Genomic DNA, 26,532 nt, shown 5'->3' with positions numbered 1-26,532 from the left:
CCTCCGAGACTTGTCGGAGCACCTCTCGGTTCCTTGCTCCCGTGCTGTCAATCTCAAAATCGTACCTGAACAAAAAAATTCTCCGCCCACGAGGTCATATTGGGATCCCTGCCCGTGAACAGATGGTGTCTGGATGTCGATGAGGACCTTGGAAATCCGAGCCAGCTAGGGTTGCCAACCTCCAGGTACTAGCTGGAGATCTCCTACTATTGCAACTGATCTCCAGAGATCAGTTCCCCTGGAGAAAATGGGCTGCTTTGGCCATTGGACTCTATGAAGGGGCATTGAAGTCCCTCCCCTCCCCAAATCTCGCCCTCCTCAGGCTCCACTCCTAAGACCTCATGCCAGTGGCCAAGGGGGACCTGGCAACCCTAGAGCCAGCAGGGATGTCAGCGGAGCTAGGCGGCAGATCCAGATGGGTCTGTGGGGGGTAGAGTTGTCAACATTGTTAAAGGAATAGGCTGACCATATTTCTTTGAGACAAAAACGGGACATTGGGATGGCAAAAACGGGACAGGGGTTATGTAATATTAGTGTAATCCAATCGGAGCACTTTTTCTATGAGAATTTACCCAGCCATGCCTGCATGCAGCATAATTAATGTCAGAACTGAAGGAAACAAACATTGGAAGTGTAATGAGATGCCAAATGGGACAAAGTTGACATTTTAATTAAAAAGACGGGATGGCTGGGAAATATAAAAACGGGACTGTCCCATTCAAAATGGTACGTATGGTCAGCCTATGAAGGAAGGAGAACAGATCCTACTGGCACGATGCTATATATATATATAAAAATTAATAAATATGCTTACTCTAAAATGTGTCACTGGCCACCAAGATTAAGTTAATTCATGCCATCGTATTTCCTATTACTATGTATGGGTGTGAAAGCTGGACATTGAAGAAAGCTGATAGGAAGAAAGTAGACTCCTTTGAAATGTGTGTTGGAGGACAAATTAGTTCTCTTCTCTGCAAACTCTACTGAGGTTCTACCCTTGCAGTCCAGCAATTCTTGGTGTTCGATTCCAGTTGTCTAGTTTTGGGCAAGAGAATATGGAATTTATTAAATTTATGGAAAGTGAGACACCCAATATCCAAGTCAGCGTTTTAAAAACTTCTTAAAACGATTCACAATTTGAACACAGAACTAAATCACTAACTCTAGCCTTTTAAAAGTGCCACCCTGCCAATGGGTAAGATGGATAACTGCCTCTACAGGTGCATTTTCTGTTGTGGCTCCCATCTGGTGGAATGGCCTGCATGAGAATTCAGGAGGGCATTTTTATAAAGGTAAAAGGGCCATACTGTAATGGAATGGTTTTGAAAGGTGCTTTTATAAAGGAAACAGGGCTGTGGTCTATATTACTGAGTGCGTGTATGTACTATCCTACTTTTACTGCATAGCTTTCTACTTTGTGATATCGCTTTCTGTACTTTTTGACATATGTAGTGGTTAAGAGCGGTGGTTTGGAGCGGTGGACTGATCTGGAGAACCGGGTTTGATTCCCCACTCCTCCACATGAGAGGCAGAGGCTAATCTGGTGAACTGGATTTGTTTCCCCACTCCTACACATGAAGCCATCTGGGTGACCTTGGGCAAGTTACAGCTCTGTTAGAGCTCTCAGCCCCACCTACCTCACAGGGTGTCTGTTGTGAGGAGGGAAAGGGAAGGTGATTGTAAACTGGTTTGAGTCTCCCTTAAGTGCTAGAGAAAGTTGGCATATAAAAACCAACTCTTCTTCTTCATCATCATCTTCTTCATCTTCATCTTCATCATCTTCTTCTACAATTTTCTTCTTCTTCTTCTTCTACAATTTTCTTCTTCTTCTTCTTCATCAAAAACAACAATTTTCTCTGATCTAATCCTAATTCTAGTCCTATTGCATTGCTTACTGGATCTCTCATGCTTTGATTGCATTGACTTACATGGTGGAATCTATCTTGAGTCTCAATGAATAAGGTGGACAATAAATAAATAATATGAATAGAGACAGTCTGTGAGCAGAGTTGTTTTACAAGTAAACATTCATAGGTTCAAGCAACAGTGGCATGACCTCTGAGCTGCCCATAGGTGAAGGATCCTTCCTTAGCACTCTTACATCTTCACAGCAAACACCATAGCCCTTCTGTATGAATATAGATTCCTGTGGGGTAGCCAGTGTGATGTAGTAGTTCAGAACGGTAGACTCTAATCTAGAGAGCCAGATTCGATTCCCCACTCCTCCATATGAAGCCTACTGGGTGACCTTGGGCCAGTCAGAGTTCTCTCTGAACTCTCTCAGCCCAAGCAGAGGCAGACAATGGCAAACCATCTCTGAACGTCTCTTGCCTTGAAAACCTTACGAAGTCGCCATAAATCAGCTGTGACTTGACAGCACATATACAGCATATATTAGCAAAATAAGGTGTGTACTCACTTACCTCTGGGCCTAAGCCCCTTATTATTCATCTCTTGTCCTGTCAAAAATCATTGCTTCTGCAATAAGAGGTCTGCAGGATTACTGTGGAACACTGTCCTGTTCTCTTTCTCTGTCTTTTTCTTTGATTTGTTCTGAGTCTGCTACAACACAATCTTTACCCCTTTGCTCCTAAGTTAGTTAGTTACAGTGCATTCCTAAGGAGAGGTTCTCCAGTCTAAGCCCACTGAAATGAACTACCTTGAGTTTTCATGGCCCCCGCAAGGGTCGAAAAGGGCTATAAAATAAATAAACATGTCTATAGTCCGGTACAGGCCTGTAACTAAGATTCCTCTGGAGGTATGATCAGGGGAGAAGGAAGAAAACTGAAGAAGAAGAGGGCAGAGTGAGTGGAAGAAGGGAGGAGGAGGGCTGATATGGGAGGACTCAGTAGGTGGACACAGAGGAAAAAGAACCAGTAGACGACAAGGAACATGGCAACCTTGTTCTCCTCTGAAAATCCGACTGACATAAACTGCCATGAATGACACAACTTCCACCCATGTCTTGTGTAGGGGATTGCGACTTTCTGTCTCTTCACCAAGAAATGATTATTTAGGCCCCTGCTTAGTGTAACTGCCAATGCAGACTGCTCTAGCATGAAGGCCCCTTTGTAGGTATTATGTAATTTGTAGGTGATGTCATAGAATATTCTTTGGAACTGTTGGCTGTTGTATGTTGTTCAGGGCCTCAAATATATTTAGATTTTCGGTGTAGGTTGTGTTGTCTTGAATTTTTTTTGCCTGAAAAATCTAGATCCTGAAATCTTCTACTAGAATACAACCATTGCTAATCCCAAAATGCTATTCCCAATCTTTGTTTCCACTGCAAGGTACACAAATAACAATGGCATGATTTATATTGATATTCACAGAATGAATCTCCCATTTATTTTACCAGTTTAAATAAGGGTGTTGAATGTATATTTAGTCAAGCATTACAGCCTCGCAGGCTTAAGCAGATTAGAAATGAACAAATCCAATTAAAGACCATGTCTGTGAAATTTGATAGGTCATCAGCATGAATGAACTGTTTGCACAGTGACAATAAAGAACCCATTAATGATTAGCAACCTATGAAAGGTTTAATCAAGGATAAAATATTATAGGGTTGAGTGAAAAAATATTTAGGTTAAATACAAAAAGATTTTCCGCATACCTCAGTAAAATATATCTGCTCGTGAGTTCTGTTGTCTCTTAGCAGCCACAATGCTATTCTGTGTTGTCATAATGGCTGTTCGTTGGGATGTCCCCCAAATTTTGTCGGTTTATGTCAGTTTTGAAACATATTATTTATTTATGTTACTACACGAGTTTGTTTTATTTAACTAGTGTTACATTTCCATGTTTTCCAGTGGGGAACCAATTTCTAGCTGTAGCTTTTATCCCTATTCAACTGGGGCAACGTTACCCTGGATTGAACTCCTCACTCAAGGCATTATCCTTATCAAATTTCAGGAAGATAAGAAAAAGTCCCCCCCAGCAGGCTGGTAGAAAAATGCTTGCAGCAGGAAATGCTTTTTTCTCAACCGGGGGCAGGAAGTCGTGGGGTTATTATGGGGGAAATGGTTCACCCTGGGGTTGCCAACTGCCAGGTAGTAAAAAACAGTACAGGAAACTTGTATACACACAAAGTGCAAATATTTATAAGCTACTGAGGTGAAACCTAGACCATATACTTGACATATACACAACACAATTATATACAATATATACAATTCACACAGAAAAATTGAATAAAAGTTCCAAAGGTCTCAGCAGAGTACCAAATGATTGATAATATTGTAATCCTTGTGTAAAGTTCATGTGAAGCCACAATCAAAGATGGATACGGCCGTTTCAGATCCACAGCAGTGGAAATCTTTCTTCAGTCCTTAATACAAAACTGCTGTTACATATTCATCATTCCTTCCCACACAGGGTAAGTATAAACAATTACAATCAGACGTCAGCTAAGTACATCACATTGTGTAGCTAGTCTAGCTAGTCTTACCCTGTGTGGGAAGGAATGATGAATATGTAACAGCACTTTTGTATTAAGGACTGAAGGACTGAAGAAAGATAAGGTAAGTGTTCCCACCACTACTTATCTGATGAATTGTTCTCTCATCCCTCCCCCAACAACTCTAAAATAGATATCTTGTCAAAATAATGGCCAGGTTTAATTACCGTATTTTTCACTCCATAAGACGCACTTTTTTCCTCCTCAAAAGTGAGGGGAAATGTCTGTGCATCTTATGGAGTGAATGCCAGCTGGGCGCGTGCACGTCGGGACGGCGCGAACCGGCGTTCCCCGCCCCGACGGCCAGCTGGGAGGCGGGCAAGGCGCACAGAGCCGGCTGGGCGCGTGCGCGTCAGGACGGCGCGAGCCGGCGTTCCCCACCCCGACGGCCAGCTGGGAGGCAGGCGGGGCCACACAGAGCCGGCTGGGTGCTTGCGCCGGATCGCACTGTCCCGACGCGCACGCGCCCCGCCAGCTCTGTGCGGCCCCGCCCGCCTCCCAGCTGGTCGTCGGGGCGGGGAACGCCGGCTCGCGCCTTCCCGACGCACACGCGCCCAGCCGGCATTCACTCTATAAGACAAGTTTTTAGAGGAGGAAAACAAGATTTTTTCTTGTTTTCCTCCTCTAAAAACTAGGTGTGTCTTATGGTCAGGTGCGTCCTATGGAGCGAAAAATATGGTATATCTAAATATTAACTGCTATCATTAACTTTTCAAGTCATATTAGTAATAATAACTAAGTTAATGGGTTTTTAGTTCCTTTTTGGTTAGTTAATATTTAAAGGGACAGACAGACAAGATAGATAGATAGTTTATTTGCGGCCCTTGGCCAGATAAAACAAGATACATGGACTAAAATGGTCTTACCGACAAAGGTTTACAGTCCGAGTCTTAAGTCACTTAAAAAATAAAAATAATAAAATAAATAACATCCAAGTTACATCTTCCATTTGGACTAAGAGACTACTATTCAAAGGGACATATTTAGTTACCCATAGGCTAGAATGGACTGCATAGGCTAGAATGGACAGACTATTCTGAAACTTTAGCTAAATGAACTCTGACGGATGTTTATCCTGTCATGTTTTAAAAATGTCTGGGAGGGAAATCTTACCACTTTCTTTGGGATTATCCGTTTCAGTTTTTTTGTTCCTAGTACTTAAAAACACCTTTCAGATACCTCATTGTTTGTCATACTGTTATCTGTATATTAAGGCATGGGCAGTGCTATCCTAAGGGAGGGGTAGTAGAAGACAGATACAGACTGGAAAACGTGGGCTAAAACAAATAAAATGAACTTCAACAGAGATTAATGTACAATTCTGCATTTAGGTAGGAAAAATCAAATGCACAATTACAGGATGGGGGAGACTTGTCTTGGCAGTAGTATGTGCAAAAAGGATCTAGGGATCTTAGTAGACCGTACACTGAACATGAATCAGCAGTATGATGTGGTAAATAAAAAGGCAAATGCGATTTGGGGCTGTATCAACAGAAGTATAGTGTCCAGATCACATAAAGTGATGGTATCACTTTGCTATAGTTAAACCTCACCTAGAGTATTGTGTTCAGTTTTGGGCACCACAATTTAAGAATGCTATAGACAAGTGGAACGTGTCCAGAGGAGGGCAATGAAGATGGTGAGGGGTTTGGAGACCAAGTCCTATCAGGTAAGGTTGAAGGAGCTGGGTATGTTTAGCCTGGAGAGGAGAAGACTGAGAGGTGATATGATAACCATCTTAAAGTACTTGAAGGGCTGTCATATAAAGGATTGTTTTCTGTTGCCCCAGAAAGTCAGACCAGAACCAATGGGTTGAAATTTCGGCTACACATTAGGACGAACTTTCTGACAGTTAGAGTAGTTCTTCTGTACAACAGGCTTCCTCAGGAGGTGGTGGGCTCTCCTTCTTTGGAGGTTTTTAAGCAGAGGCTAGAAGGCCGTTTGATGGCAGTGCTAATTCTGTGAGGTTAGCTAGATCATGAGAGGAGGGCAGGAAGGGTCGTATCAGCGCTTGGCTCTCATGGCCTTTTCTTATACGCCCAGGGAAATGCTGATCACCACTTCTGGGTCAGGAAGTAATTTTCCTCCATGCCAGTTTGGCCAGGGATCCTGGAGGTTGTTGTTTTTTGGTCATCTTCTGGGCATGGAGCAGGGGTCACTGGGTGTTACTGTGGGGGAGTAGTTGTGAATTTCCTTCATTGTGCAAGGAGTTGGACTAAATTACCCTGGTGGTCCCTGAAGTTCTATGTTTCTGTGACTCCATGATTTCGGACACCAGTGTCAGAAAATTGTAGTTGTTTAATTTCTCCCCCCCCAGCATGGGCACTATTTTAATTTTCTATCTCCTGGGTGATCTGAAATATTTTGACACTCCTTATCACATTCAAATTTTTACTCACCAACTTTAGATCTCAGGTTGTAAAAATATCCTATGCTCCACTTAGGGAGCGATGGCTTTCAGCTTCTGGAATGATGCTTTTTCAGTCAGAGTTGTCAGTGAAGAGTCAAGTGCTGCACTAGAGGGAAGAGCAACAAAAACCTACAGCCATACAAAAGGCAACTTAATCTAATGAGGTTGAGGTGGAAAGGAAAGAAGGTCTTCCTCTGGTAGAGGATAAACTGTCATTACCTTCTATTCTTTCCCAGGTTTGGGTTGCACCTTGCTCCAAGCATCCAGTTCTCACAAACCACGTGATGCTTGTTCTCACTTCATTCAGTCAAGCAGAAGATAATGTACAGAAAAAAAAATCTACATACATTTTAATTACCATTAGAGAGTCTGCTGACTACATAAGTTACTATGTATAACAATATCAGACAGTAGATCTGATATGAAAAAATATCTGGTCTTAATGGTAGCTTAGAAATACTGATTATTAGGCTCAGTAAGGAGTATTAATATTTTAAGTCAATTAATCTTGAATAAGATAAATAAATCAAGATTAAATGTAAATTAGGGAATAAACGTTTATGCATTTGCTTTAGTAAAGAATATAGTTATGCGTTTAGAGTAAAATAATAGAATTGATTGATATAGAATGTATTAGGACCGCTCTGTTAGTTATTTAAGGGGGATCTTGTTGTGGATATGGAGTTTGAGGAGTATGTGATGTTATGAATTATATGTGTTTTATTAAAACAATAAAATTTTATTTTAAAAAAGAAAATATGGGTATTATAGATGACTTTAAGAAAGGAATCAATGCATTTAAGAGATTAACTCTATACATGACAAGAAACCAGGCAAACTAAGAAAGGCATATTGGTAGGCAATGTACATCTCTGATTACCAGATTGTAAACTACCTCAAGCAGGACTCTGAAGAGGCCACATAGAAATATTCTAAATAAATAAATAAATAAATGCTAGTGATAAACAACAGATGATGACTGTCACCAGTTTTGAGAATAGGGGCAGAAATAGGCAGTCCAGAGTACAGTCCATTTAAAGTATTTGGATTTAAGAACATTTAATCCTGAACAAACGAGGCAATGTTGCTTTAAATCTAAGTATTCAGGATTTAGAGGATTATTGATTGGTCTGTAAAACTAAAAAAATCTTTTCATCAAACCACGTAACTAAAACATTTGGGTTTGATGCCAAATTAATCCAGTTGGGATCAGACTGATTTAAATGCTGCTATTTTGGTGTAATTGGGATAAGGACTGAATTGATAGCAAGATTAGGAGTTAAATATTCCGAAGCATTAATTAATTTGATCTCTCTGCAGCTAGTTTGTTGAAGCTTGCAAATTCGTAGAATGCAAGCGTATTGGGGCACTGTGTCAACTCCATTTTCATCAAGGGCAGTGACAAGATTCCCATCTGTGGGTAGGAATCATCAGCTATGTTGGAGCCCAGGTTAGGTCTACGTCAAGTGCTTCTGAAAATCCCATGCAGAATGAGTAGCCCAAGATCATCCAAGATTCTTATTACTGTAGAATAAGAAATTGAACTCAGATCTCTGGACGCTCATCCAGCATCACTGGTATTAACGTCCCCCCTCCTCCCAATATGTAGAAAAGATTGAATTGAAGATTGAGGTGCAAATGTTCAGTCTGGGAAACAGTCGGGGGTCCCTATTAACTTTGCATATAATGGGGGATGCTCTCATACCGGTGTGAGGAGTTATATTTCTGTGCCATTAATACAAATAAGAGATACAGTTTATGCATAAATCCTCAGATATTAAATTGGAAATGTAGTGCAAGGGCTGACTTCCAGAAGAAGCGTTCTTAAAGGGGGGGGGACTCTCCCAAGCTGTTTTACTTCTCATCTAATAGGCTTTCAGCCCATTCTCAGCAGACATGCTGCTAAAAAGCATTCATGAATTTAAAATAATGGGAAATGATGCTATCGAAGATAAATCAACGCACTAACACGCCCAGTGTTGACACTGCTGGATTGTGTCATGGGATTCAGCATTGTTAAATGTTGCATTATTTCAAATGATACATAGAATCAAATTCCCTGCTTTATATCTTTGGTGTCTATCCAGGGTAATGTTGAGAGTTCTCATGGTACTTTTCAGGAAGCTTCTCTCGTAGCCAACTTTCTCATTATTGAGTGAAGTCTAACATTTAAATGCCTTTGTGGGTCCTTGCCAAGTGCGCACTGTCTATTTATTGATTGTTACTGCATTTATAGCAAGTATGGATTTGGCCCACTGTATTGGGAGATGACCAAGTTGAGAAGCTATATAATAGAACACACAACACCATGAAATTAGAATTGTTATTTTAATGACCTTTTATTTTCCAAACTCAATTTGACTCACAACAACATGTAGTTGAGACATCAGGAAACTGGTTATTTGGCACCCTTGCCAAATTGAAGATGGATCCAGATGTTATGGAAGGCACAGGGTTGCCACCAAAAATGGTATCCTTGTGTCAATGTGTCTTTCTCCATGACATGGAATAAAGAATTTAGTAATGTGTCATGGTAAGAGCCCCATGGTGCAGAGTGGTAAGCTGCAGTACTGCAGTAAAAAGCTCAGCTCACGACCTGAGCTCGATCCCAACGGAAGTTGGTTTCAGGTAGCCGGCTCAAGGTTGACTCAGCCTTCCATCCTTCCGAGGTCGGTAAAATAAATACCCAGCTTGCTGCGGGTAAAGGGGAGATGACTGGGGAAGGCACTGGCAAACCACCCCGTAAACAAAGTCTGCCTAGGAAATGTCGGGATGTGATGTCACCCCATGGGTCAGGAATGACTCGGTGCTTGCACAGGGGACCTTTACCTTAATGTGTCATGACATTATGATGGTGTACATTTCCCTACCTCCATTCTATATCATTGGATGTTGCTGGTGTGTGTGTGTGAAATGCTTAATGTCAGGATTTGTAGCCATCATGTAAATCTTACTGCACGTCATAAAGTGTGGAAATACGACAAAGAAATGCGACCGTTTTTCCTGCAGTCCTTTTGGTCCTGTAATGTATAGATCATCTCTTGGGTGATGTATATCTCTGTTGCAGCATAGTAATGTTAGTGGTGGTATTATCTCATTCATAACTGTGTAACTCCATGTGGCCATTGCTCTTAGATATTTTCTTGTTTCTGCTGCAACTTAGTGCAGTGGCAGCAGGGCTTCCATGTGGCATGTAGACCCTCATTTCCCCTGCCCCAGAAGCCCTGCAATGGCCCTTCCCCCCCCTGTCACCAGGAGAGGGCTTTTTGAATTTTATTTTGAAAGGTAACTGACAAATCACTATAGCATGATCTACAGCAATTTGTTGATTACCAATTTAAAACCAAAATGGGCTGGGACAGAGAAAATGTTGCAGGTGTGGATAAAACTGGGAAAGATCTAGAAAGTAGCCACCCTGGCTGTGCTATACTCTTTCCAAAAAAATAGTAATAAAGCTGCTTTTAGGAACAATTACAGAAAAGGTGGGGCAGGGAGTCAGAAGGTGCACAAAAGCACTATGATGCTGTGTGGAAGTGGGAAACCCCTGCCCCCCCGCCCCGGCTTCATATTACCTTCAGACCCAGACCAGCCACTGAATGTGGAAGAAGTCATAGTCTTCATGATTTGTATGAGTGCAACAAATCACCCTTACACCAAAAACCTTTGTCCTGATCCAACAAGGGCTTTAACATACATGGAAGGAGGATACCACGTGCACATGCCCTGGTGGACTGAGAAATCTACATGAGAAAATGTTCTTGAGTTGAATTTCTGCATACTGATGTTCCTCACACTGTTTCAATCTCATGGAGAGTTTCTACAGATAAGGATGTCCATCAGAGGAATGCAACTTTCTCACTCTCTCCTTCTGATGCAGCACCAAAAACCCCACTGAAGTGCTACCATTTTGGGGGGCATTTTGGAATTGAGCCATGGAATCTAATTCTATGAATCGCTCATAGCTTCCAAAGGTTTAGCTGAATGACGAGTAGGCCTAGCTACTCAGAGTAGGCCTAACTATTCAGGGTGCCATTATAAACTAGGTGCAGGCATGCTTTCAAATATCCCTTTCTTCTAATGTATGGGCTTTTTTCAAAATGGCAAAACTGGAGTCATTCTAGGCTGCAGCATGCCAGCGACGTGTTTTCCAGAGAGTGAGAACATTAATTTTTGTGTTGGGTTTCACAGAGGCCTTCTGTGGTTTGTATCTTTCTCCATGTATATATAACTGTATAACTGGTCTTTCTAATACTGAACTTTCAATTTGTCACTATCAGTTTTCGTGCCCAGCACTTCCTGCCAAAGTTCCCTCTAGCTGACTGAACTGTGGCCAAGTCATACAATCCTTTTATTTACTGAGCATTGCTTTGGTGTGAATTAAGTCTCCTGTCTGCAGACAACAGTGTTTCTGGAAGGACAATCAAAGATATGAAAAAAGTAGAAAGAAATCTGCAGAGCTCCTTAGTGAATAGTTCACTCACTCACCTTCTTAGTTTAATCTCTCCTGGGATGAACAGAAGTTTTCCATTTTTTCTATGCATGATCTCAGTATGAGGTGGTGATGGGAAGAGAAAGGCAAAGAAATAGGGTTGCTAACCTCCCGGTGGTGGCTGGAGATGTCCTTCTATTACTACTGATCTCCAGGCGACAGAGATCAGTTCAGTTGGAGGAAATGGCTGCTTTGGAAGGTGGACTCTATGGACTAAAGTCCTTCCCCTCCCCAAACCCTGTCCTCTTCAGGCTCCACCCCCATAATCTCCAGGTATTTCTTAACCTGGAGTTGGCAACCCTACAAAGAAGTCCATAGGCTTCCAGCAAGCTTCAACAATGAGGCTATGGAAGGAGGAACAGTAACCTTCAAAATAGAGGAAAACGCTAGGCACTAAGGTTGTGCGTATCGATATACCCAAACCAAAAATAAACCTGAAATTAGCCGTTTCTGCAATACTCAGGTTTCAGTTTTACAGAATACCAAAACCTGGGGAGCTGCCTGAAGCCGAATAGGCGATTCCTGAAAAAATCAAATAATTATTCGGCTTTTCCAGGTTGGGCTATTAGCCTTTGCTCAGATGCACAGCTCTGTGCTTTCTCCCATATTTCTATCTTTTTTTTTGGCCTGGTTTTGTTAGGGCCCCATAGTTGGGGCCCCTTTGAGGTTGGGGTCGGGTAATCGGAGTGAACTTGGTCTGACCAACCATTCAGTGGGTTGATCTGGATCAAGCATAAGGGTTATTTAAAAGACAGGGCTCCGGAGGGATAACCTCCAACTAAAAAGAACCGGCTTCAACAGCTGCTCACACCACCAGGCTTCCGAAAGAGACTCCCTCATGCGTGAGGATGAGCAGTCTCTTTCAGAACAGCCCCTGTGGTTGAGACTTCGGCTGGCTCCGATATCACCCCCCCCCCATTAAAACCTGCTCTCAAATTGAAGGTTGTCCCAAGTAGAGGCTTTGTTTCCCCACACCGTGACCATCTCTTGAAATCAGATTTTTAAATAACTATAATAAAGGACTGTTCACAGGATGTCATTTGCCACTAAAAGAAATGTTTTCCATGTCTTGTTTTCTTGCAAATAAGCCTGGTCATTTCTAGCAAGCGTAAAGACAGACTTATTAAAGCACTGAACAGTGACATCATATCACACGTGTTATTTCTTCACACAACACATAGTTAAATTGTGGAACTCCCTGCCTCAGGATGTGGTGATGGCTGCCAACTTGGAAGGCTTTAATTGGGGAGTGGACATGTTCATGGAGGAGAGGGGTATTCATGGCTACTAGTAAACATGGATACTAGTCATGATGCATACCTATTCTCTCCAGGATCAGAGGAACATGCCTGTTATATTAGGTGCTTTGGAACACAGGCAGGATGGTGCTGCTGCAGTTGTCTTGTTTGGGGGCTTCCTAGAGGCGCCTGGTTGGCCACTGTGGCTGACTGCTGGACTTGATGGACCTTGGTCTGATCCAGCATGGCCTTTCTTATGGTTTTATGTTCTTATGTTCTATGTTGCTTTTGCTAGAGAAAAAAGAGTCACAGAACAATGGACTCTCCATTCTTTTTCTGACCTTGGATAGCACCAATGAACCTCTCTGTGTGCGAAAAGCAGTAAGCAATCAGTGGAGGTTAAAAGCACAATGGGCCATTTTACAGAACACTTACTGCTCTCTGTCACTATTTTATAGTGAAATAAACATCAGGAAATCATGACAAATAGCCGTACGTTTTTTGTGTATTCAGATTAATTGTAACTCATCTGTGTACAGTTATACAAACAAACCTTTTGACCAGATGCATTGATTTATAGCATTTGCAGTTATAAATGTTTTTGTACATTGTATGGAAGAGATATGTTACTTATATATAGGAAGTCTGGCTTTATGCAAGGCCACGTAAACAACCTCTGCTCGTGGCTTGTCATTTTGTTACAATGTCACTAGTTTATCTTGGGCACTCTGTATGATTAAAGTTTTCTAATGAAAACAACTGGGTTAAGGGTTAATTTATCTTAATTGTGTACTTAACATATACAGACCTATACCTTGGCACAGATTTACTTGAGTAAATCCAAATTTGGAGCTAGGCTCCAAACATCTAGCCATTTCAGAATTCCCCCCCCCCAATGCTCATGGATTGGGGGTCCTTCTATTCATGGAAGAACCCTCTGTTAGCAGAAATAGTCCTCCCATGAATGAAATATTTGTTAATTTATGGGACTGTTCCTTTGGATCCAGCCCCATATGTAGATTTCAATCCTGTTTGTTCCTAACAAACCTCTGGACTCGGAAACATTCTTGAGAATTATATACTCTTTAATTTTCTTTTATAAAATAGATGGATTAACAAAATTTACATTCTGATCTTTGCTGTGTTGTTCAACAATTGTACTTTTAATTGTTCTAATTTCAGTGACTGTTTTTACTGGGTAAAGGGAGAATCCTGTTATGTACCTGCACTCACAGATAGCCACTAGTTTCTTCTCAACAAGTGCGATCAAACTTCAAGCTTGTATCATCTGATAATTGCTCCATGGTGTAGTGGTTAAGAACGGCGGACTCTAATCTGGAGAAGCGGGTTCAATACCCCACTCCTCCACATGAAGCTTGCTGGGTGACCTTGGGCCAGTCACAGTTCTCTCTAAACTCTCTCAGCCTACGCAGAGGCAGGCAATGGCAAACAACCTCCGAACATCTGTTGCCTTGAAAACCCTATGGGGTTGCCATGTCAGCGGTTCCACCACCAATGGGCATGTGAACCTCCTTCCTTAAAAATGTAAATTTCTATAGGTACAGTTTAAAATGATACAACGCTTTTATCCTTGAGCAGAAAGCAGATCCCTATTTCATAAAAACTAAAGATTTCATTCACTGATTTGTCCACTGATACGAAGTCTTTTAAAAGCTATTTTCAGTTGGTTGAAACAGAATCAGCTGCTTCATCATTCAGTCACCAAGTTGCCACAAGTTTTCTGAATGCATATGGCCAAAATCTTGCGTTGTGTAGGTACAACATGGGCATTTAACCCAAGTGCTACATATATTGTAAAGTATAAAACTATTTGACTTTTGAGGATCCTGACTATTAAGGCAATGTTTATATTTGGCTGCAGCACAGAAAGAGATTTGTGTTTATTACATCTTAACATATTTTATGATACAATTTCTTACAAAAGGGTTCAAGACTTTGCATAAAAAGAAATGCATACAAGGTCAACATTAGCTGACCGGGATGGCATTATATGTCGTTTAAGTCTTCATGTTCTGCCTTTTATCTAGGGATACGGAATACAAAGGATTACAGCTCTCGCTGGATCAAGTTTCAGCAACCAAGCCATCATTCCCATATGCAAACTCTACTCCAACTATAACAGACAATAGAAAAGGAAATAAATCACGTCTTTCAAGCACCAAGTCAAAATCTAGGACATCACCCTATCCACAGGTATGAGCAATGAGTTTATTTCCCCATTATGCTTGCATGTTTGTTTACAGAATATTGGAAACAAACTAGGTATTAAAGGCTGGCATTATGAGACCCCTTAAAATGTCACATAGAAAAGCTGACAAAATGCATGACTAGTACTTCCCACCTTGGTACTTCTGAATAATGTTTGAAGCAGAATTTCCCACATCTTACCACATGAGCAGCAGAGGTTAATCTGGTGAACTGAATTTGTTTCTTCACTCCTGCTCATGAAGCCAGGTGGGTGACCTTGGGCTAGCCACACTCTCTCAGCCCCACCTACCTCACAGGGTGTCTGTTGTGGGGAGGGGGAGGGAAGGTGATTGTAAGCCGGTTTGATTCTTCCTTAATTGGTAGAGAAAGTCGGCATATAAAAACCAACTCTTCTTCTTTTCTTCTTTGGTGAGATGTGTAATTTTGAGATGCACGTGGAACACACATAGGTCTGTCAGGGGGAATTACACAATTTTCTGCTTTAAACATTTTGCATAAAATATCAATAGAGGCTGTAGGGAACGTTTATGTATTTAGCTGAAGTTATGCCACGATTCTCAGGAATATTCAGTGATACTGAAGAATTTCCAAGCGATTTGTTTAGGATCAGGGCATTAGTTACAAGAGTCTGAGTGCCAGAAGCTGTCATTTGATAACTGCTTTTAAAATATAATGCATACCTTGTAGCAATTAAAATAGTAATTTCCACACACTTTTGTCAAGGTCCTAATAAAGCAGGGAGGGGAGAGATTTGTAATGTTTATATCAGTAATTCTCAAGTTATGTGTAGATATGGTTTTGGGGACACTTGCAAATATCTAACATTGATACCTCAAATGGAAGTATACTTAAAATCTCTCCCTACCCCCCGATTATTACAACTACCCGTATTCATAGACTTGTATGAATAAAATGGCTTTCTGTTATCTCAGTCTTTGCAAACATGTACACTGATGGGCCTTTTTAGAAGCGGCCAGGGCAGCATTGAAGACCTTATTGTAGAAAGGTGTGATGGGGCTTGATCGCTGCTGCTCAGCACCATGGGTATCCTCTCTACCAGCGTGGTAAAGACCCAGCGTGGTGTAGTGGCTAAGAGTGGTGGTTTGGAGTGGTGGACTCTAATCTGGAGAACTGGGTTTGATTCCCCACTCCTCCACAAGAGCAACAGACACTAATCTGGTGAACCGGGTTGGTTTCCCCACTCCTCCACATGAAGCCGGCTGGGTGACCTTGGGCTAGTCACAGCTCTCTCAGCCCCACCTACCTCACACGGTGTCTGTGGTGGGGAGGGGAAGGGCAGGTGATTGTAAGCCAGTGTGATTCTTCCTTAAGTGGTAGAGAAAGTTGGCATATAAAAACCATCTCTTCTTCTTTTCTAGACCCACCCTGTCATAGGAGCAAATGATGGGCTTTTCTTAAAGGACCCTCCATCATGCTTGATGGGTCAGGGTGCTCACAAATTTGCCCGACATGTTATTAGCAACTGAGCCTATTGCTGCCAAACTAGAAATTGCCTAACCAATCTAAAGACCAGAGCAAAACGACTTTTTTTTTGTTTAACGGAGTCAGGGAAACGGCTCTTCCCCACCGTCGTCGTACGCCTCAGGTCAGGAATGGGCAGTCTGAGACTTAGACCATGTCCAAACCAGTATCTTGAACAGGGCCCAGAAATTATGGAAGCTGGTCAATAGTTTTAATGTTAATTGAATATGTTGTCACCTCCCCTCCTCTATGAGAAACTTGGCAATCATGTCTTTCAGCAACTTCAGAATCTGAAACACCTTCAAGAGCAGCTTCCTGTACAGTTCAGTCTAATAACCACTCCAGAAGCTTATAAAGGTATAGATTGATTGCCAGAAAGTAATGGGAAAACCAAAATGGTTACAGATGCTCTCTGGGAACCTATTGGCAGCTCTGGGTTCGAGAGAACTCCCAGACTGCAGTCTTGCTTTGAAAGATTTTAACAGCACTCCCTTTATCATGGTAAATATACCTCATCTGAAAACAGGCACCCTTAACCATTATTTCTGTATTAGGAAACTGGTATTCTGCCTTATAGAATTATGTTCAAGGCAACTTTCAGGAATAGAAAACATAAAAGCACAGCAGTAAAATCACAAATAGCCCAAACAACACACTGTAGTGATAAAACCTGTCAACTTCATGAATCCTTGCTAGTACTGACTAGTTACACGTTTTTTTTCCCTTAAAGCCAAAAGAGGAATCTGTTTTTGTGAAAAGCAGCTCTCCTTTCAGTGGGATTTTGGGAGACTTCAGACGTTCGTATAGTGTTGGGGAAGTGTAATTCAGGAAGCATTGCCTTTCCTCTGAACTGGCTTTGATTGATGCCAGTGATACCACCATATAGCCAGTTCAGATTGGCTACATGATGACATCACCATACTTGTGTGAGCCCTCTTGTTTCAAAGTGACTCTGTGATTTTGGAAGTTTTGCCCCCATTCAGTGTTTCATTACATGGCCAAAATTGATTGACTGCTGCTGATGTAATATTTCGCAGGAAGAAGAAGGGGAAACTATTTTCGAAGTTGATTCAAATGGATAATGAACAGGTTATGAACAGGGCATAAACAAATTCAGCAAAAAGGGCTTTTGAGGAAGAAGTATAGTGTTTGTCTGAAAATGTTTGCAGGTGGACATTCAGTGCACTTCTAATTTATGCCCTTTTAAGCAGCATAGCAAGGGTCCTCTTGTGTGTTCTTTGGGTCCATCCTCACAGTCCGTTAAATGTTCCTTTATTAAAAAGTTATAGCAGTTGATCATGTACGGTTGCTACACAGAATGTAAAAGCAGACTTTGTTGCTTGACTACTTGCAGTGGTGTTCCTTTTTAATTTTTACTTCTATGTTTCCATCTTCTATGGAAGCAATTTTTTTTAATCAAACCTAAGGAAGTATATGAGTTGGTTTCTAGTTCATTGACAAAGAGGCATACCTTACATCAGAGTGATTCTTTGCAGCCCTTTAACTTGTTTTTACCAGCTCTTTATTTTTCCTCACTCTAAACTCTGCTGAAAAGTTACCGTACAGAAACTGTAAATAACTTATAGCAGATGGGTTTGCTTTACCTCCCCACTGTAATTTGCGCCTCATTTGAACTGCCAATTCATTCTGGAATGTGAGTTACATAAAGTATTGTAAAATGAAGGTAGCAGTTTTGCCGGTAACATGAAGCGTATTTTTTGAACGTTTCCTTTAAAGCTGACACATAGTAGTAAGTATTGTTTATTTTTCTTCTAATATATACGAGGGCTGAAAGTGGGAGATGAGTTCCTAAGAGGTCATTTAGACAAATTTTATGAAATGATTAGCCTAATCCATCATCTGGTTAACCAGAAGATTTAAACTATATTCAAACAATATAAAGAAACTGGTTTGAGATAATTATTTATTTAGGTTTCATTATAGCCTGTCGTTGTCTCTAGGACTCAAAGTGTATTACAGACTACAGAATTTTTTTTTAAAATGTAATCATACAGTATAGGGCATTTAATGAACACTGCAATAGGACTATAAAAGTGAGTGATTTATAAAAGTGAATGATAATGCAATATAAAAGTGAATGATAATGCAAACATCAAACAGCCCAGCCTGACATAGCTTGAGCAGTGCAGGGTGTGGGATTACAAAGGCTTAGGCAATGGAAAACCCACTACTCGTTCCCATATGAAGGCACCCTTCTGGACTGTTTTACAGTTCTAGTGTGGTATAGTGGTTAAGAGTGGCGGACTCTAATCCGGAGAACTGGGTTTGTTTCCCCACTCCTCTACATGAAGCCTGCTGGGTGACCTTGGGCTACTCACAGTTCTCTCAGAACTCTCTTAGCCCCACCTATCCCTCAAGGTGTCTGTTGTGGGGAGGGAAAGGGAATGTGATTGTAAGCCACTTTGAGACTCCTTAAAGGTGGAGAAAAAGTGGGATATAAAAACCAACTCCTACTCCTTTTTTTACAAGAACTCCCTCCTGAACAATTCTGTTTTGCACCTTTTCCAGACTGATAGTGTTGTGGGAGTCTTCCTGACTAGGGTTGTGAATGATATACCCAATCTGAAAATAAACCCAAAATTAGCAGTTTCAGCAATATTGGTTTTCGGATCGACTGGTTACCAAAACCTAGGAATCTGTCCGAAGCCAAATTCAGCTGTTTCGGGTTTCAGCTATTCACCTTTGCTCAGATGCACAGCTCTGTGCTTTCTCCCATCTTTCTATCTTTGACTGGTTTTGTTAGGGCCCCATAGTAGGGGGCCTTTTGAGGTAGGGGTCATGTAATTGGAGCCAGCTTGGTCAGACCAAACTAGTCTGGAAGGGTCATTTTAAAAGACAGGGCTCACCCAGTCCCATCTGGAGGGATATACCCTCCCTCCAACTAAAAAATAGCCGCTTCTACAGCTACTTATTGGGCTTTTGAAGAAGAGTCCTCATCTGTGCAGATGAACAATCTCCTTCACAAGAGCTGCCTTGGTCATGATTTCGGCTGGCTCCGATATCACTCCCCCCGAAAGCCTACTCTCAAACTGAAGGTTGCCCCGAGTAGATGTTTCATTTCACTGCACTGTGACCACCGCTTGAAATCAGATTTTTTGATGACTATAAAGGACTGTTCACAGGATGTCATTTGCTCCCAAAAGAAATGTTTTCCTCAGTTTAAAAGCTAATTTGCATGGACTTCATGCGATGCACCCCAGATATGAAGGGAGCCCACAGACTTTGAGGTGCCAGCCTGCCAATCTGCTCTTTTTACCAGTCCGCGGCAGTGTTGAACTTCTGAACCTGAAAACCGATGGACAGCTTGGCTCACAAATGCCTGGAGGTTGGGGGTGACCCCTTTGCAAACCAGTAAGACCCCCTGTCCCAACATTCACCAAACTTCGGTGTCCATCTAAGGAAAGTACATTGCAAATCTACCGCCAAAAATGCCCCCACAGAAGATTAGGAAAAAAACCCCCATATACTATTATGGACCCATTTTTTTTTATTTGTTATTTTTGGTAAACCTGGAAATAAAGCCCAAATATCCCTTTACCAGTATGGGTATTTGGCTTATTCTGGGTATACTGAAAAAAAATTGGGCCCAATAAACCCGAACCTGAAATTTACCCCCCCCTTTTTTTTGGGCCCAACCCTATTCCTGACCTCAGTTTGCAATACTCAGGCTCATGTGCATCCTGTATGTGGAGTCCAGATTTAGGAAGTCTTTCATGTAACCCCAAGTAGTTGTAACAGCTTCATTTGGACAATTTAACCACTTGGGAGTTTGTTTCTTGCTCACGAATCAACTTTCTAAACTACGATTAAATCATGGTTTAGTATCCTGGCTTGTGAAACAGAAAGGAACCCTACTTTGTCCAGTCCCCTTCCAACCTGGGGGATTTTTAAGGAAGAGGGTGGACTTTGTTCCCTGAAAATTTGATGTTATCTGTTTTGAAGACATCTGCTCTGGACCCTGAGAAAAATTCCCTATGCCACCAAATTTTGGGGTGATTTTTCTTAATGCCAGAAAGTTCCATAATTCAATTTTTCTCCCATAAATACACAGGTCAACCTGAAAAGACTGAGCTATTAATATTGTTTTATGGTGATCATATGTTATTTTGATTTGGTCAAATGGCTGTAAATTAAAGATTGATTGACCTGAAAAGACATTTTGGATTCTATTTTGGGTAGAGTTTGTTTGGCTAAAAATTCTAAGGTACTTGCCTCTTCTCTTTGTTCGCACTGTGTTTTTGTCTCAGGAATTTCTGACACTTAGTGACTGCATATAGCTGTAAGTGAGGTTTGGACCCATTAACTTAAATGGACATAGCTGGCTTAATTCCAAATAGTCTCTCTTTTGAGATCATCCATTTGCATAATGTATTCATTTGCTTTGCTTATGCCCTACCTTTCTCCCCAGTGGGGACTCAAAGCAGCTTATACTGACCTCCTCTCCTCCACTGTATCCTCACAACAACCCTATGAGGTAGATGAGGCGGAGGGTGCATGACTGGCTCAGGCTTTCTTCCCAGAGTGGGGATCTCAAACGTGGGTCTTCCAGATCTTAGTTTAAGACTTTAACCACCACACCACACTGGCGCTCACACACTAGTCTATATGGGGACTAAAATTTTAATTCTTGTTTATCCATAGCCAATCCTGCACTTTATTCATCATGCACATGAGCCTCGTAGCGCAGAGTGGTAAGCTGCAGTACTGCAGTCCAAGCTCTGCTCACGACCTGAGTTCGATCTCGATGGAAGGTGGTTTCAGGTAGCCGGCTCAAGGTTGACTCAGCCTTCCATCCTTCCGAGGTCGGTAAAACGAGTGCCCAGCTTGCTGGAGGTAAAGGGAAGATGTCTGGGGAAGGCACTGGCAAACCACCCCGTAAACAAAGTCTGCCTAGTAAACGTCGGGATGTGACGTCACCCCATGGGTCAGGAATGACCCGGTGCTTGCACAGGGGACCTTTACCTTTACATAAGTAATAGCAAACCAACAAACAAAAACAGGCAAGCAGAACCAATCATGATCACTGGAAAATTGATGTACAGTTTAATCATTCTCTGTATTCTGCCTATAGTGGAGAGACTTCAGAATTCCCTCCCATCCTTTGAATTTTTTCTAGTACTTATACTTAACAGTCTTGTAGAATTAATTTAGATGCCATCAAATGGTAGAACTCTTATTAATTGCTGTTAAAAGGCAACCTTGTTTCCAGTTATAACAACCCAGTATTATGAATTTCAATGAACTACTGCTAAGTTTAATCAGTCAATTAATTCATTATACCCCTACCTTTCTCCCCAGTGGGTACCCAAAGCAATTTACGTCATTCTCCTCCATTTTATCACAACAACCATGCGAGAGAATGAAACTTGCCCAAGGTCACCCAGCAAGTTGCATGTGATGGATACTGAGATCCTTCCCCCCCTTGTTAGAAAAGCCCATTTAGAGTCAATCTGAAGTTTATTCCCTTAATGCAGGCATTGAATACTGGTGTTCATATCAGAAGGCCATTATTAAGAACTGGCAGCTTTGCTTTGCTTTTCAAATATATCCCTTTGCATCCCAAAAAGCAACTTCTCAACTGGTATAGACTCACTAGCTACAGAGGTTACTTTAATGGTCATGCTGTATTACTTTAATCTAAGCCTTTCACCATCTGTTCTGCCTATAACAGTGAATGCAAAAAGAACATATTTTACATTTCAGGGTTACATTAGTAAAAAGCAAGATAAAAGCGATTTAAAAGCATGCATATGTTCTCGGTACTATGCAGACTGCATCTGTGATCTTCCCCATGTTTAAAACACAAATCATGAGGAAAGATGCTAACGCTCAATGCAGCTGAAGTTTTTGATAGCTAAGAAGACTTTATGGAAGAAAGGCGTCCCTTCACATGATCTGAGCATGTTGCCAAAATAAAGATAAGAGTAACATGCGCTGTTTAAACATCTGGCACTGAATACGAAGACAGCTGTTGTTCTCTACAGTAGGATAGATGTTGAAATCAACATGACATGAAGGGGAGATATGAAATAGTATATGTGTTTTTGCTAAAATTATCCCCCAGGAATGTGCTGCTGCTTAGCAGCTTTATGAAGCCCCCATCCACAGTGTATGCATGGTTAACTTCCTTATAAGCTTATGTGTGCTGGAAGGCACCCTGAGTTTCCTTGCTTCTCTTATTCATAGGGTTGCCAGGTCCCTCTTCACCACCAGTGGGAGGTTTTTGGGGCAGAGCCTGAGGAGGGTGGGGTTTGGGAGGGGAGGGACTCCAATGCCATAGAGTCCAGTTGCCAAAGCAGCCATTTTTCTCTAGGTGAACTGATCTAAACTGGCTGGAGATCAGTTGTAATAGCAGATCTCCAGCTAGTACCTGGAGGCTTGCAACCCTACTTATTAACTTAAGTATTATATAGCTTTGTAACTAGTAAGATTATATTGTTATGTGTTCCCCATTTCACTGAACAGTGAAAGATTCCATGGTTTGTTTCCTTTGGTTGAAAGAGCAACTAACAATCTTCCTGGAGGGAGGCATGGGGCTGAACCTGGTCCAGGCCCACAGTAATCCATATTACCCAAAACTGTATGCCATCAACAATTAATCATGTGTTTTTCCATCCCCCCCCCACTCGTACTAGTCTGAATCTCAGTCAAAGACATAGGACTCCATAAGAGGAGAGGAAAGATGTTGTGAACTCCTTCACTGAGACAATTTGAGTAAATATTTTATTTATGTACGAAAGGAAATACTTCCTCCCCAGCTTTCTTTTCTTCACAATTTAGGCTGAGTGTGTGACTGAACCAAAGGCACATAGTGTGCTTCATGGCTAAGTGTTGCCAGGTCCTCCCTCTTGATCAGTGGGATGTTTTAAAGGGCAGGGCTGGGGCGGCCACATGTGTGTGTGGCTGTGTGCACGCGATGACGTCACTTCCGGTTTGGGGGTTTGAGTGCTGAAGCGGCTGCAGTGATGCGACGTGGCACTTTCGGGGTGGCCGATGGATTGCCTGCCAAAACCACCCACCTGGCAACCCTATGGTTAAGTGGGGATTTGAACTCTGGTCTCCCCAATCTTCAACCAACACTCTAACAATGACACCAGTCACATAATAGTGGATACTCAGTATGAATCTCCAAATGCATCTCAAGATCCACACTAAATACTGGCTTTTCAGATACCCTGAGCTGAAAACACAGGAGCATTTGTTGGGTTGAAGTAGGGTCCAGAACAGCAGAACCATCTGACTTTCCATATTTGGAGAATAGGGTTGCCAGGTCCCTCTTTGCCACCGGGGTGGAGCCTGAGGAGGGCAGGGTTTAGGGAGAGGAGGGACTTCAATGCCATAGAGTCCAATTGCCACAGCAGACATTTTCTCCAGGTGAATTGACCTCTGTCTGCTGGAGATCAGCTGTAATAGCAGGAGATCTCCAGCTAGTACCTGGAGGTTGGCAACCCTATTGGGGAACCAGCTTTATCACCCCCTCCCATACAGATGCAGAGAGACAAAAAATGGCTAAAGAGAGAGATATTCCTATCTCCCCCATTTATCTTTCTCTAAAGCTGCAAGGGGCAGGATACCATAGACAACTTCCACCACTTGTGCCATAGGCCTCTTCTCCTCCAACCCAACACACATGGCCAAAGACAGAAATATTCCCATCTCCTGCAGTTATTTTTCACTAAATCTGCAAGTCCCAGGATACCAAAATCATCTTAATTTCTGGCATTTGAGCCACAGGCCCCAACACACATGGCTAAAGACAGAAATATTCCCATCTCCTCCCTTTCTTTTTCTCTAAAGCTGCAGGGCAAGGATACCAAAATAACCGAAACTTCCAGTATGTTGTCTTGTTTCAGTGATCCACAGGTTGAGAGGAGGGGCTTTAGGCAGATCCAAAGGAAAAATAAGAAAACAGTGGAGGGGTGCTTTTGTGTGGCAAGTAAATGCCCCCAAATTCCAGAGAAATAATAACAGAGTTGGGAGCCTCTGTGCAAGTGGAGAGGATCAGACTGCTCAGTTTTGGCCGGCAAAGCAGAAATAGTTATCAAAGCCAGCACAAAATAACTTCAAAGAAATATGGTCCAGGAATTCAGGGTGAGTCCTGGATGAGAATCTATGGATTTCCTGGCTCTAATTTAGGGTAGCCAGGTCGCTTAGATTGGCAGGCAATCTCAGCTCCGCTCCCAAAACCTCCCCTGCCGGAGGAGAGTGGGGGACCTGGTAACCCTACTCTAACTGAATTGGGGGGGGGGCTTCCCAGACAGGATGGACAAAAGAGATGGCCGGGTGGAGGCTTCCCCCATGCATGGGACAGTTTGATAGGTTAGGAGACATTCAGGCAAGGTTAGCAAAAGGTAATCAGATCACCTGGCTGCTTGATAACGATTAGATTTTGCACTCAGGAAGACTTGTATTTGCCAATTAAATTACCATGATAGACCAAGGTGGGTGGCAACGGGTAGGCATGCAGATGTCCCACCAGTGAATCAGTCTCCCACCCAAGGTTTTGGCCACTCATTAGCATAGCCTGAGGAGAGCCTGCCAAGGAAAATGTAGCCGGGATGGAATCTGGGCAGACAACACACATATAGGCAGGAATGGGGTTCTTGGTGACACTCCCCCACACCTATAGCTAAACATGAAATGGAGATGGAATCATTTCTTTCTCTAAGGCAGGCCATCAGGACACAGTAATAATTATTAGCATCCCATCTGTGAAGGCAAACTATAGTTCTCTTGATCCATTACTTACATCAGATAGTTTTAGAAGGTAGCCGTGTTGTCCAGTAACACCTTAAAGACCGACAAGATTTTGGGGGTATTAGATTTTGATAGTTGATGCTCCCTTTGTCAGATACTAATGAAGGGAGTTCACAGTGGGTAGCAGTGTTAGTCTGTCTGCAGTAGTAGAAAAGAGCAAGAGTCCAGTAGCACTTCAAAGACTAACTTTGCCTTCATATAGATTCTAGGAACATCATCTCTGGACCCACCAATGTCAGCCATACTATCTCAGGTTCATGCTCATCTTCTAATGTGATTTATACCATCACATGCCAGCAATGCCCTTCCACAATCTACATTGGACAAACAGGTCAGTCTCTTAGACAAAGATTAAATGGACATAAGTCTGACATCAGAAACCACAATATTCAAAACCAGTGGGAGAACATTTCAACCTTCCAGGACATTCTGTTGCAGATTTAAGAGTAGCAGTTTTCTTACAAAGGAATTTCAAAGGGAGATTGGAAAGATAAACTTTTGAATTACAGTTGATATTCAAACTAAAGACAATGCATTTACCTGGGCTGAATAAAGACCTTGCATTCATGGCTCATTACCAATGCTGATTTCTCCACACCCATCTCTCCCCTGGACATCACAGACTCTTCTGCATACCACACCTAATCCCATCAAGCCTAATCCCATTACATACTGTTAACATTTATATACTAATGCTTGTCTGAATTCACTCTCCTCTACTTAAAGACAGCTGGATTCACATTCTAGCTGTATCTGAAGAAGTGAGCTGTGGCTCACGAAAGCTCATTCCCTGCCAGAAAATATTTTTGTTAGTCTTTAAGGTACTACTGAACTCTTGCTCTTTTCTACTAATGAAGGGAGCTTTGACTCTTGATAGCTTATACTCCAAAATCTTGTTGGACTCTAAAGTGCTCCTGGATTCAACTCTAGCTGTACTTACATCAGAGTTTGTGTTGCAGGCTATGGGAAATACATCCTTCAGTCCATCCACTGAAGTCTTCTGATTGCTAGATGGATTGATCTTCCCCTTCCCCCTTCCATGCTATTTCTCTCTCTCTCTATTGTTTCTTCACACACAATATTAGCTACTGAAGGTCCTCTTCCTCTCTTATCTTTACAAAAACAAACAAACAAAACCAGCCTTGTGCCTCCTAGGAACTTGTTAAGTTTCTACAAAAACAAACAGGGCTGACTGAACTTGAGAACCTGACAGCCTGAGCAGCTTCATGATGCTACCTGGCAGCCAGGGGTGGGGACATAGCCCCTGCTGAGAAATCCCGGGGGCTTGAGCCTCTCTGCCTCTCTGCCCCCTGCCAGGCAAGCCTGGCAACCAGCAGGAGACCAGGGGGGTCACTCCCATGGAAGTGCTTTAAACTCTGTGGAAAAACCAGTGATTTCTAGAGCGGCATCATGCCACTTCATTTTTTCCCCTCTGGAACTGACATCA

At 42.1% G+C, this 26,532-nt stretch overlaps 1 protein-coding gene across 1 annotated transcript in view; it reads left to right on the top strand.

Annotated features, from left to right (window-relative positions):
* SIM1 (SIM bHLH transcription factor 1) overlaps nucleotides 1-26,532 on the top strand; it is a 76,365-nt gene that overhangs the window by 39,822 nt on the left and 10,011 nt on the right. Inside the window, exon 9 of the mRNA XM_056856628.1 lies at nucleotides 14,645-14,810. Coding sequence (XP_056712606.1) covers nucleotides 14,645-14,810 — 166 coding nt within the window. The remainder of the gene's footprint in view (nucleotides 1-14,644; nucleotides 14,811-26,532) is intronic.

Source organism: Euleptes europaea, chromosome 10, assembly GCF_029931775.1.
Source record: "Euleptes europaea isolate rEulEur1 chromosome 10, rEulEur1.hap1, whole genome shotgun sequence".
Taxonomy (NCBI): Eukaryota; Metazoa; Chordata; class Lepidosauria; order Squamata; family Sphaerodactylidae; genus Euleptes; species Euleptes europaea.
This window is presented reverse-complemented; position numbering and strand designations above follow the sequence as displayed.